The 13,274-nt window shown below is 52.6% G+C and overlaps 1 protein-coding gene across 1 annotated transcript in view; it reads right to left on the bottom strand.

Annotated features, from left to right (window-relative positions):
- Positions 1-13,274, bottom strand: part of LOC148454570 (SCO-spondin-like) — a 147,596-nt gene that overhangs the window by 23,467 nt on the left and 110,855 nt on the right. Inside the window, exon 18 of the mRNA XM_088460772.1 lies at positions 12,739-12,941. Within this exon, the coding sequence (XP_088316898.1) occupies positions 12,739-12,941 (203 nt within the window). The remainder of the gene's footprint in view (positions 1-12,738; positions 12,942-13,274) is intronic.

Here is a 13,274-nt window from a genome sequence, read left to right as displayed (position 1 = left end):
GCACTACGGGGAGAGGGTTAGGTTTAGAATGCGGGGAGTGGGAGGTTAGGGTAAGGCACTACCGGGGAGAGGGTTAGGTTTAGAATGCGGGGAGTTTGAGGTTAGGGTAAGGCACTACGGGGAGAGGGTTAGGTTTAGAATGCGGGGAGAGGGAGGTTAGGGTAAGGCACTACGGGGAGAGGGTTAGGTGTGGAATGCGGGGAGAGGGAGGTTAGGGTAAGGCACTACGGGGAGAGGGTTAGGTGTAGAATGTGGGGAGAGGGAGGTTAGGGTAAGGCACTACGGGGAGAGGGTTAGGTGTGGAATGCGGGGAGTGGGAGGTTATTGTAGGCACTACGGGGAGAGGGTTAGGTGTGGAATGCGGGGAGTGGGAGGTTAGGGTAAGGCACTACGGGGAGAGGGTTAGGTTTAGAATACGGGGAGTGGGAGGTTAGGGTAAGGCACTACGGGGAGAGGGTTAGGTGTGGAATGCGGGGAGTGGGAGGTTAGGGTAAGGCACTACGGGGAGAGGGGTAGGTGTGGAATGCGGGGAGTGGGAGGTTAGGGTAAGGCACTACGGGGAGAGGGTTAGGTTTAGAATGCGGGGAGTGGGAGGTTAGGGTAAGGCACTACGGGGAGAGGGTTAGGTGTGGAATGCGGGGAGAGGGAGGTTAGGGTAAGGCACTACGGGGAGAGGGTTAGGTTTAGAATGCGGGGAGTGGGAGGTTATTGTAGGCACTACGGGGAGAGGGTTAGGTTTAGAATGCGGGGAGTTTGAGGTTAGGGTAAGGCACTACGGGGAGAGGGTTAGGTGTGGAATGCGGGGAGAGGGAGGTTAGGGTAAGGCACTACGGGGAGAGGGTTAGGTGTAGAATGTGGGGAGAGGGAGGTTAGGGTAAGGCACTACGGGGAGAGGGTTAGGTGTGGAATGCGGGGAGTGGGAGGTTATTGTAGGCACTACGGGGAGAGGGTTAGGTGTGGAATGCGGGGAGAGGGAGGTTAGGGTAAGGCACTACGGGCAGAGGGTTAGGTTTAGAATGCGGGGAGAGGGAGGTTAGGGTAAGGCACTACGGGGAGAGGGTTAGGTGTAGAATGTGGGGAGTGGGAGGTTAGGGTAAGGCACTACGGGGAGAGGGTTAGGTGTGGAATGCGGGGAGTGGGAGGTTATTGTAGGCACTACGGGGAGAGGGTTAGGTGTGGAATGCGGGGAGTGGGAGGTGAGGGTAAGGTGCTACGGGGAGAGGGTTAGGTTTAGAATGCGGGGAGTGGGAGGTTAGGGTAAGGCACTACGGGGAGAGGGTTAGGTGTGGAATGCGGGGAGTGGGAGGTTATTGTAGGCACTACGGGGAGAGGGTTAGGTGTGGAATGCGGGGAGTGGGAGGTGAGGGTAAGGTGCTACGGGGAGAGGGTTAGGTGTGGAATGCGGGGAGAGGGAGGTTAGGGTAAGGCACTACGGGGAGAGGGTTAGGTGTGGAATGCGGGGAGAGGGAGGTTAGGGTAAGGCACTACGGGGAGAGGGTTAGGTGTGGAATGCGGGGAGAGGGAGGTTAGGGTAAGGCACTACGGGCAGAGGGTTAGGTTTAGAATGCGGGGAGAGGGAGGTTAGGGTAAGGCACTACGGGGAGAGGGTTAGGTGTAGAATGTGGGGAGTGGGAGGTTAGGGTAAGGCACTACGGGGAGAGGGTTAGGTGTGGAATGCGGGGAGTGGGAGGTTATTGTAGGCACTACGGGGAGAGGGTTAGGTGTGGAATGCGGGGAGTGGGAGGTGAGGGTAAGGTGCTACGGGGAGATGGTTAGGTTTAGAATGCGGGGAGTGGGAGGTTAGGGTAAGGCACTACGGGGAGAGGGTTAGGTGTGGAATGCGGGGAGTGGGAGGTTATTGTAGGCACTACGGGGAGAGGGTTAGGTGTGGAATGCGGGGAGTGGGAGGTGAGGGTAAGGTGCTACGGGGAGAGGGTTAGGTGTGGAATGCGGGGAGAGGGAGGTTAGGGTAAGGCACTACGGGGAGAGGGTTAGGTGTGGAATGCGGGGAGAGGGAGGTTAGGGTAAGGCACTACGGGGAGAGGGTTAGGTGTAGAATGTGGGGAGAGGGAGGTTAGGGTAAGGCACTACGGGGAGAGGGTTAGGTGTGGAATGCGGGGAGTGGGAGGTTATTGTAGGCACTACGGGGAGAGGGTTAGGTGTGGAATGCGGGGAGAGGGAGGTTAGGGTAAGGCACTACGGGCAGAGGGTTAGGTTTAGAATGCGGGGAGAGGGAGGTTAGGGTAAGGCACTACGGGGAGAGGGTTAGGTGTAGAATGTGGGGAGTGCGAGGTTAGGGTAAGGCACTACGGGGAGAGGGTTAGGTGTGGAATGCGGAGAGTGGGAGGTTATTGTAGGCACTACGGGGAGAGGGTTAGGTGTGGAATGCGGGGAGTGGGAGGTGAGGGTAAGGTGCTACGGGGAGAGGATTAGGTTTAGAATGCGGGGAGTGGGAGGTTAGGGTAAGGCACTACGGGGAGAGGGTTAGGTGTGGAATGCGGGGAGTGGGAGGTTATTGTAGGCACTACGGGGAGAGGGTTAGGTGTGGAATGCGGGGAGTGGGAGGTGAGGGTAAGGTGCTACGGGGAGAGGGTTAGGTTTAGAATGCGGGGAGAGGGAGGTTAGAGTAAGGCAATACGGGGAGAGGGTTAGGTGTGGAATGCGGGGAGAGGGAGGTTAGGGTAAGGCACTACGGGGAGAGGGTTAGGTTTAGAATGCGGGGAGTGGGAGTTTAGGGTAAGGCACTACGGGGAGAGGGTTAGGTGTGGAATGCGGGGAGTGGGAGGTTATTGTAGGCACTACGGGGAGAGGGTTAGGTTTAGAATGCGGGGAGTGGGAGGTTAGGGTAAGGCACTACCGGGGAGAGGGTTAGGTTTAGAATGCGGGGAGTTTGAGGTTAGGGTAAGGCACTACGGGGAGAGGGTTAGGTTTAGAATGCGGGGAGAGGGAGGTTAGGGTAAGGCACTACGGGGAGAGGGTTAGGTGTGGAATGCGGGGAGAGGGAGGTTAGGGTAAGGCACTATGGGGAGAGGGTTAGGTGTAGAATGTGGGGAGAGGGAGGTTAGGGTAAGGCACTACGGGGAGAGGGTTAGGTGTGGAATGCGGGGAGTGGGAGGTTATTGTAGGCACTACGGGGAGAGGGTTAGGTGTGGAATGCGGGGAGAGGGAGGTTAGAGTAAGGCACTACGGGCAGAGGGTTAGGTTTAGAATGCGGGGAGTGGGAGGTTAGGGTAAGGCACTACGGGGAGAGGGTTAGGTGTGGAATGCGGGGAGTGGGAGGTTATTGTAGGCACTACGGGGAGAGGGTTAGGTGTGGAATGCGGGGAGTGGGAGGTTATTGTAGGCACTACGGGGAGAGGGTTAGGTGTGGAATGCGGGGAGAGGGAGGTTAGGGTAAGGCACTACGGGGAGAGGGTTAGGTTTAGAATGCGGGGAGTGGGAGGTTAGGGTAAGGCACTACGGGGAGAGGGTTAGGTGTGGAATGCGGGGAGTGGGAGGTTATTGTAGGCACTACGGGGAGAGGGTTAGGTGTGGAATGCGGGGAGTGGGAGGTTATTGTAGGCACTACGGGGAGAGGGTTAGGTGTGGAATGCGGGGAGAGGGAGGTTAGGGTAAGGCACTACGGGGAGAGGGTTAGGTTTAGAATGCGGGGAGTGGGAGGTTAGGGTAAGGCACTACGGGGAGAGGGTTAGGTGTGGAATGCGGGGAGTGGGAGGTTATTGTAGGCACTACGGGGAGAGGGTTAGGTTTAGAATGCGGGGAGTGGGAGGTTAGGGTAAGGCACTACCGGGGAGAGGGTTAGGTTTAGAATGCGGGGAGTTTGAGGTTAGGGTAAGGCACTACGGGGAGAGGGTTAGGTTTAGAATGCGGGGAGAGGGAGGTTAGGGTAAGGCACTACGGGGAGAGGGTTAGGTGTGGAATGCGGGGAGAGGGAGGTTAGGGTAAGGCACTACGGGGAGAGGGTTAGGTGTAGAATGTGGGGAGAGGGAGGTTAGGGTAAGGCACTACGGGGAGAGGGTTAGGTGTGGAATGCGGGGAGTGGGAGGTTATTGTAGGCACTACGGGGAGAGGGTTAGGTGTGGAATGCGGGGAGAGGGAGGTTAGGGTAAGGCACTACGGGCAGAGGGTTAGGTTTAGAATGCGGGGAGTGGGAGGTTAGGGTAAGGCACTACGGGGAGAGGGTTAGGTGTGGAATGCGGGGAGTGGGAGGTTATTGTAGGCACTACGGGGAGAGGGTTAGGTGTGGAATGCGGGGAGTGGGAGGTTATTGTAGGCACTACGGGGAGAGGGTTAGGTGTGGAATGCGGGGAGAGGGAGGTTAGGGTAAGGCACTACGGGGAGAGGGTTAGGTTTAGAATGCGGGGAGTGGGAGGTTAGGGTAAGGCACTACGGGGAGAGGGTTAGGTGTGGAATGCGGGGAGTGGGAGGTTATTGTAGGCACTACGGGGGGAGGGTTAGGTTTAGAATGCGGGGAGTGGGAGGTTAGGGTAAGGCACTACCGGGGAGAGGGTTAGGTTTAGAATGCGGGGAGTTTGAGGTTAGGGTAAGGCACTACGGGGAGAGGGTTAGGTTTAGAATGCGGGGAGAGGGAGGTTAGGGTAAGGCACTACAGGGAGAGGGTTAGGTTTAGAATGCGGGGAGAGGGAGGTTAGGGTAAGGCACTACGAGGAGAGGGTTAGGTGTAGAATGCGGGGAGAGGGAGGTTAGGGTAAGGCACTACCGGGGAGAGGGTTAGGTTTAGAATGCGGGGAGAGGGAGGTTAGGGTAAGGCACTACGAGGAGAGGGTTAGGTGTAGAATGCGGGGAGAGGGAGGTTAGGGTAAGGCACTATGGGGAAAGGGTTAGGTTTAGAATGCGGGGAGTGGGAGGTTAGGGTAAGGCACTACGGGCAGAGGGTTAGGTTTAGAATGTGGGGAGAGGGAGGTTAGGGTAAGGCACTACGGGGAGAGGGTTAGGTTTAGAATGCGGGGAGAGGGAGGTTAGGGTAAGGCACTACGGGCAGAGGGTTAGGTGTGGAATGCGGGGAGAGGGAGGTTAGGGTAAGGCACTACGGGGAGAGGGTTAGGTTTAGAATGTGGGGAGAGGGAGGTTAGGGTAAGGCACTACCGGGGAGAGGGTTAGGTTTAGAATGTGGGGAGAGGGAGGTTAGGGTAAGGCACTACGGGCAGAGGGTTAGGTTTAGAATGTGGGGAGAGGGAGGTTAGGGCAAGGCACTACGGGGAGAGGGTTAGGTTTAGAATGTGGGGAGAGGGAGGTTAGGGTAAGGCACTACGGGCAGAGGGTTAGGTTTAGAATGTGGGGAGAGGGAGGTTAGGGTAAGGCACTACGGGGAGAGGGTTAGGTGTAGAATGCGGGGAGTGGGAGGTTAGGGTAAGGCACTACGGGCAGAGGGTTAGGTTTAGAATGTGGGGAGAGGGAGGTTAGGGTAAGGCACTACGGGGAGAGGGTTAGGTTTAGAATGCGGGGAGTTTGAGGTTAGGGTAAGGCACTACCGGGGAGAGGGTTAGGTTTAGAATGCGGGGAGAGGGAGGTTAGGGTAAGGCACTACGAGGAGAGGGTTAGGTGTAGAATGCGGGGAGAGGGAGGTTAGGGTAAGGCACTATGGGGAAAGGGTTAGGTTTAGAATGCGGGGAGTGGGAGGTTAGGGTAAGGCACTACGGGCAGAGGGTTAGGTTTAGAATGTGGGGAGAGGGAGGTTAGGGTAAGGCACTACGGGGAGAGGGTTAGGTTTAGAATGCGGGGAGAGGGAGGTTAGGGTAAGGCACTACGGGCAGAGGGTTAGGTGTGGAATGCGGGGAGTGGGAGGTTATTGTAGGCACTACAGGGAGAGGCTTAGGTTTAGAATGCAGGGAGTGGGAGGTTAGGGTAAGGCACTACGGGGAGAGGGTTAGGTTTAGAATGCGGGGAGAGGGAGGTTAGGGTAAGGCAATACGGGGAGAGGGTTAGGTTTAGAATGCGGCGAGAGGGAGGTTAGGGTAAGGCACTACGGGGAGAGGGTTAGGTTTAGAATGCGGGGAGTGGGAGGTTAGTGTAAGGCACTACGGGGAGAGGGGTAGGTTTAGAATGCGGGGAGAGGGAGGTTAGGGTAAGGCACTACCGGGGAGAGGGTTAGGTTTAGAATGCGGGGAGTGGGAGGTTAGGGTAAGGCACTACGGGGAGAGGGTTAGGTGTAGAATGCGGGGAGAGGGAGTTTAGGGTAAGGCACTACAGGGAGAGGGTTAGGTGTAAAATGCGGGGAGAGGGAGGTTAGGGTAAGGCACTACGGGGAGAGGGTTAGGTTTAGAATGCGGGGAGAGGGAGGTTAGGGTAAGGCAATACGGGGAGAGGGTTAGGTTTAGAATGCGGGGAGAGGGAGGTTAGGGTAAGGCACTACCGGGGAGAGGGTTAGGTTTAGAATGCGGGGAGTGGGAGGTTAGGGTAAGGCACTACGGGGAGAGGATTAGGTGTAGAATGCGGGGAGAGGGAGTTTAGGGTAAGGCACTATGGGGAAAGGGTTAGGTTTAGAATGCGGGGAGTGGGAGGTTAGGGTAAGGCACTACAGGGAGAGGGTTAGGTGTAAAATGCGGGGAGAGGGAGGTTAGGGTAAGGCACTACGGGGAGAGGGTTAGGTTTAGAATGCGGGGAGTGGGAGGTTAGGGTAAGGCACTACGGGGAGAGGGTTAGGTTTAGAATGCGGGGAGTTTGAGGTTAGGGTAAGGCACTACCGGGGAGAGGGTTAGGTTTAGAATGCGGGGAGAGGGAGGTTAGGGTAAGGCACTACGAGGAGAGGGTTAGGTGTAGAATGCGGGGAGAGGGAGGTTAGGGTAAGGCACTATGGGGAAAGGGTTAGGTTTAGAATGCGGGGAGTGGGAGGTTAGGGTAAGGCACTACGGGCAGAGGGTTAGGTTTAGAATGTGGGGAGAGGGAGGTTAGGGTAAGGCACTACGGGGAGAGGGTTAGGTTTAGAATGCGGGGAGAGGGAGGTTAGGGTAAGGCACTACGGGCAGAGGGTTAGGTGTGGAATGCGGGGAGTGGGAGGTTATTGTAGGCACTACAGGGAGAGGCTTAGGTTTAGAATGCAGGGAGTGGGAGGTTAGGGTAAGGCACTACGGGGAGAGGGTTAGGTTTAGAATGCGGGGAGAGGGAGGTTAGGGTAAGGCAATACGGGGAGAGGGTTAGGTTTAGAATGCGGGGAGAGGGAGGTTAGGGTAAGGCACTACGGGGAGAGGGTTAGGTTTAGAATGCGGGGAGTGGGAGGTTAGTGTAAGGCACTACGGGGAGAGGGGTAGGTTTAGAATGCGGGGAGAGGGAGGTTAGGGTAAGGCACTACCGGGGAGAGGGTTAGGTTTAGAATGCGGGGAGTGGGAGGTTAGGGTAAGGCACTACGGGGAGAGGGTTAGGTGTAGAATGCGGGGAGAGGGAGTTTAGGGTAAGGCACTACAGGGAGAGGGTTAGGTGTAAAATGCGGGGAGAGGGAGGTTAGGGTAAGGCACTACGGGGAGAGGGTTAGGTTTAGAATGCGGGGAGAGGGAGGTTAGGGTAAGGCAATACGGGGAGAGGGTTAGGTTTAGAATGCGGGGAGAGGGAGGTTAGGGTAAGGCACTACCGGGGAGAGGGTTAGGTTTAGAATGCGGGGAGTGGGAGGTTAGGGTAAGGCACTACGGGGAGAGGGTTAGGTGTAGAATGCGGGGAGAGGGAGTTTAGGGTAAGGCACTATGGGGAAAGGGTTAGGTTTAGAATGCGGGGAGTGGGAGGTTAGGGTAAGGCACTACAGGGAGAGGGTTAGGTGTAAAATGCGGGGAGAGGGAGGTTAGGGTAAGGCACTACGGGGAGAGGGTTAGGTTTAGAATGCGGGGAGTGGGAGGTTAGGGTAAGGCACTACGGGGAGAGGGTTAGGTTTAGAATGCGGGGAGTGGGAGGTTAGGGTAAGGCACTACGGGGAGAGGGTTATGTTTAGAATGCAGGGAGTGGGAGGTTAGGGTAAGGCACTACCGGGGAGAGGTTTAGGTTTAGAATGCGGGGAGTGGGAGGTTAGGGTAAGGCACTACCGGGGAGAGGGTTAGGTTTAGAATGCGGGGAGAGGGAGGTTAGGGTAAGGCACTACGGGGAGAGGGTTAGGTTTAGAATGCGGGGAGAGGGAGGTTAGGGTAAGGCACTACGAGGAGAGGGTTAGGTGTAGAATGCGGGGAGAGGGAGGTTAGGGTAAGGCACTACGGGGAGGGGGTTAGGTTTAGAATGCGGGGAGTGGGAGGTTAGGGTAAGGCACTACGGGGAGAGGGTTAGGTGTAGAATGCGGGGAGAGGGAGTTTAGGGTAAGGCACTACGGGGATAGGGTTAGGTTTAGAATGCGGGGAGTGGGAGGTTAGGGTAAGGCACTACAGGGAGAGGGTTAGGTGTAAAATGCGGGGAGAGGGAGGTTAGGGTAAGGCACTATGGGGAGAGGGTTAGGTTTAGAATGCGGGGAGTGGGAGGTTAGGGTAAGGCACTACGGGGAGAGGGTTAGGTTTAGAATGCGGGGAGTGGGAGGTTAGGGTAAGGCACTACCGGGGAGAGGGTTATGTTTAGAATGCAGGGAGTGGGAGGTTAGGGTAAGGCACTACGGGGAGAGGGTTAGGTTTAGAATGCGGGGAGAGGGAGGTTAGGGTAAGGCACTACCGGGGAGAGGTTTAGGTTTAGAATGCGGGGAGTGGGAGGTTAGGGTAAGGCACTACGGGGAGAGGGTTAGGTTTAGAATGCGGGGAGAGGGAGGTTAGGGTAAGGCACTACGGGGAGAGGGTTAGGTTTAGAATGCGGGGAGAGGGAGGTTAGGGTAAGGCACTACGAGGAGAGGGTTAGGTGTAGAATGCGGGGAGAGGGAGGTTAGGGTAAGACACTACGGGGAGAGGTTTAGGTTTAGAATGCGGGGAGTGGGAGGTTAGGGTAAGGCACTACCCGGGAGAGGGTTAGGTTTAGAATGCGGGGAGAGGGAGGTTAGGGTAAGGCACTACGGGGAGAGGGTTAGGTGTAGAATGCGGGGAGAGGGAGGTTAGGGTAAGGCACTACGGGGAGAGGGTTAGGTGTAGAATGCGGGGAGTGGGAGGTTAGGGTAAGGTGCTACGGGGAGAGGGTTAGGTTTAGAATGCGGGGAGTGGGAGGTTAGGGTAAGGCACTACGGGGAGAGGGTTAGGTTTAGAATGCGGGGAGTGGGAGGTTAGGGTAAGGCAATACGGGGAGAGGGTTAGGTTTAGAATGCGGGGAGTGGGAGATTAGGGTAAGGCACTACGGGGAGAGGGTTAGATTTAGAATGCGGGGAGTGGGAGGTTAGGGTAAGGCACTACGGGGAGAGGGTTATGTTTAGGCACTAGGGGGTTAGGGATAAGTTAGGGAGAGGGGGAGACTTAGGATACCGACACTTGTCGGTGGGTATCCTAACCCTGTCGGGATGCTGACATCAGGATTTTCACCGTCCCAAGCGCCGGTGCCCCTTACCCATCCCCTCTGAACTCTATATTCCAGTCTCTGTGCCGTGTTTCCCAGTCCCTGTACTGTATAATACAGTCTCTGTGCCGTGTTTCCCAGTCCCTGTACTGTATAATACAGTCTCTGTACAGTGTTTCCCAGTCTCTATACTGTATAATACAGTCTCTGTACCGTGTTTCCCAGTTTCTGTACTGTATAATACAGTCTCTGTACCGTGTTTCCCAGTCTCTGTACTGTATAATACAGTCTCTGTGCCGTGTTTCCCAGTCTTTGTACTGTATAATAGTCTCTGTACTGTATAATACAGTCTCTGTACCGTGTTTCCCAGTCCCTGTACTGTATAATACAGTCTCTGTACCGTGTTTCCCAGTCCCTGTACTGTATAATACAGTCTCTGTACCGTGTTTCCACAGTCTCTGTACTGTATAATACAGTCTCTGTACCGTGTTTCCACAGTCTCTGTACTGTATAATACAGTCTCTGTACCGTGTTTCCCAGTCCCTGTACTGTATAATACAGTCTCTGTACCGTGTTTCCCAGTCCCTGTACTGTATAATACAGTCTCTGTGCCCTGTTTCCACAGTCTCTGTACTGTATAATACAGTCTCTGTACCGTGTTTCCACAGTCTCTGTACTGTATAATACAGTCTCTGTACCGTGTTTCCCAGTCCCTGTACTGTATAATACAGTCTCTGTGCCGTGTTTCCCAGTCTTAATACTGTATAATACAGTCTCTGTATCATGTTTCCCAGTCTTAATACTGTATAATACAGTCTCTGTATCATGTTTCCCAGTCTTAATACTGTATAATACAGTCTCTGTACCGTGTTTCCCAGTCCCTGTACTGTATAATACAGTCTCTGTACCGTGTTTCCCAGTCCCTGTACTGTGTAGTATACAGTATAGAGAATGGGATACACAGTACAGAGACTGCAGTATACAGTATAGAGAATGGGATACATGGTACAGAGACCGTAGTATACAGTACAGAGAATGGGATACAGTCTCTGTACCGTGTATCCCAGTCTCTGTACCGTATAATACAGTCTCTGTACCGTGTATCCCAGTCTCTGTACCGTATAATACAGTCTCTGTACCATGTATCCCAGTCTCTGTACCGTATAATACAGTCTCTGTACCGTGTTTCCCAGTCTCTGTACTGTATAATACAGTCTCTGTACCGTATAATACAGTCTCTGTACCGTATAATACAGTCTCTGTACCGTGTTTCCCAGTCTCTGTACCGTGTATCCCAGTCTCTGTACCGTGTATCCCAGTCTCTGTACCGTATAATACAGTCTCTGTACCGTATAATACAGTCTCTGTACCGTATAATACAGTCTCTGTACCGTGTTTCCCAGTCTCTGTACTGTATAATACAGTCTCTGTACCGTGTATCCCAGTCTCTGTACCGTATAATACAGTCTCTGTACCGTGTTTCCCAGTCTCTGTACTGTATAATACAGTCTCTGTACCGTGTTTCCCAGTCTCTGTACCGTATAATACAGTCTCTGTACCGTATAATACAGTCTCTGTACCGTATAATACAGTCTCTGTACCGTGTTTCCCAGTCTCTGTACTGTATAATACAGTCTCTGTACCGTGTATCCCAGTCTCTGTACCGTATAATACAGTCTCTGTACCATGTATCCCAGTCTCTGTACTGTATAATACAGTCTCTGTACCGTGTTTCCCAGTCTCTGTACTGTATAATACAGTCTCTGTACCATGTATCCCAGTCTCTGTACCGTATAATACAGTCTCTGTACCGTGTTTCCCAGTCTCTGTACTGTATAATACAGTCTCTGTACCATGTATCCCAGTCTCTGTACTGTATAATACAGTCTCTGTACCGTGTATCCCAGTCTCTGTACCGTATAATACAGTCTCTGTACTGTATAATACAGTCTCTGTACCATGTATCCCAGTCTCTGTACTGTATAATACAGTCTCTATACCGTGTATCCCAGTCTCTGTACTGTATAATACAGTCTCTGTACCGTGTATCCCAGTCTCTGTACTGTATAATACAGTCTCTGTACCGTGTTTCCCAGTCTCTGTACTGTATAATACAGTCTCTGTACCATGTATCCCAGTCTCTGTACTGTATAATACAGTCTCTGTACCGTGTTTCCCAGTCTCTGTACTGTATAATACAGTCTCTGTACCATGTATCCCAGTCTCTGTACCGTATAATACAGTCTCTCCATTTATCTCTGTACTGTATATACTAGTATCATTCTGTACTATATATACTGTACTGTAGAAACCAGTGTCTCTATTTATCTTGATACTGTATATACTATCATTCTGTACTATATATACTGTACTGTATAAACCAGTGTCTCTATTTATCTCTGTACTGTATATACTAGTATCTTTACTGTATACATCAGTGTCTCTATTTATCTATGTACTGTATATACTAGTATCTGTACTGTATATATCAGTGTCTCTATTTATCTCTGTACTGTATATACTGGACTCTGGGCCTGATTCAGAGCCGGACGTAATTAGCGATCGCTCGTCCAGAAAGTAGGGGTGGCTATTCAAATGAACCGTTCGCTCTTTGCGGTCTGTTTACGCTTCTAGGTCTGAACGAGCGAACAAAACTTGCGGTCGTTTTTTTGAAAATTACGCCCCCTGGCCGCTCGCATCCTACGTCATGTCCGCTATTTATTAGATTAATCGAGTACATCGACCAGCGTATGAACTGCTCGCTATTCTTGGGGTTGGTTTTTGTTACCACAATCTTGCGAGCAGTTCTGGCTATAAAATAACCCAGTGACGTGGTCAATGACGCTGCTGTCTTAATTATGCACACCCTTAAAACGCCCGTTCTGACCTTTAAGCACGCCTGCGTTCGGATCTCCACTCCCCGTTTTCAAGCACCTTCCCCTGTTACCACCCACATACGCCTCATTCTGTCACTCAAAATAGCAGGCATTCGCTATTTAGCGAACAAACGATTTTCGGCCGCACTGACTGGTTCGCGCATGTGTATTACGATCCGTACGCACGCGCAGTTGGGCAAACATCGCTCAGAGCGAACGAGCGGCTCTGAATCAGGCCCCCTGTACTGTATAAACCAGTGTCTCTATTTATCTCTGTTTACCCTACATTGATGGTCTGGGATATGCAGGAACCACCAACTGTGCACAAGCCCCCTCATATACGCATATATTATTATGTATTAATTATATAAATCCCCTTTGGCTTGGGTCCCTCATAACATAATGACAAGCTGTCAGAGGTGGGAGATATATATGGGAGCTAGTAATGGACAAGCGATGGTCATACCGTGCACGGGTGCTCAAAGTCTTCACTATGAACCTCAGGGCACAAGAGGCTCATTCTCCAGCTGTTTCCAAACAGGTCTGCAGTGGGCTCAATAATCCCCTGACGGCTTGTGAAGTCATTCTCCGTGTCCCCATCAAAGTTCCCGCATAAGCCACTGACACGGCCTCGGAATGCTGGTTCCAGTTTGACATAAACGCGGGTTCCTAGAAGGTGCGACAAGTACGGTAAGAACATTGCTAAATGTGAGGCAGACATGAGTCTAGTAAGGGCTCCCCAACAAGCGGACCTATTATATAAATATATTATCATATACAGTTCCTATAATGCAATGTCCATAGAAACTTAGAATGTGACGGCAGGCATGAGTCTAGTAAGGGCTCCCCAACAGGCGGACCTATTATATAAATATATTATCATATACAATTCCTATAATGCAATGTCCATAGAAACATAGAATGTGACGGCAGACATGAGTCTAGTAAGGGCTCCCCAACAAGCGGACCTATTATATAAATATATTATCATATACAGTTCCT

Source organism: Taudactylus pleione, unplaced genomic scaffold (assembly GCF_031769625.1).
Source record: "Taudactylus pleione unplaced genomic scaffold, aTauple2 ptg000978l, whole genome shotgun sequence".
Lineage (NCBI taxonomy): Eukaryota > Metazoa > Chordata > Amphibia > Anura > Myobatrachidae > Taudactylus > Taudactylus pleione.
The sequence above is the reverse complement of the archived record's forward strand: the minus strand, read 5'-3'. Positions and strand labels throughout refer to the sequence as shown.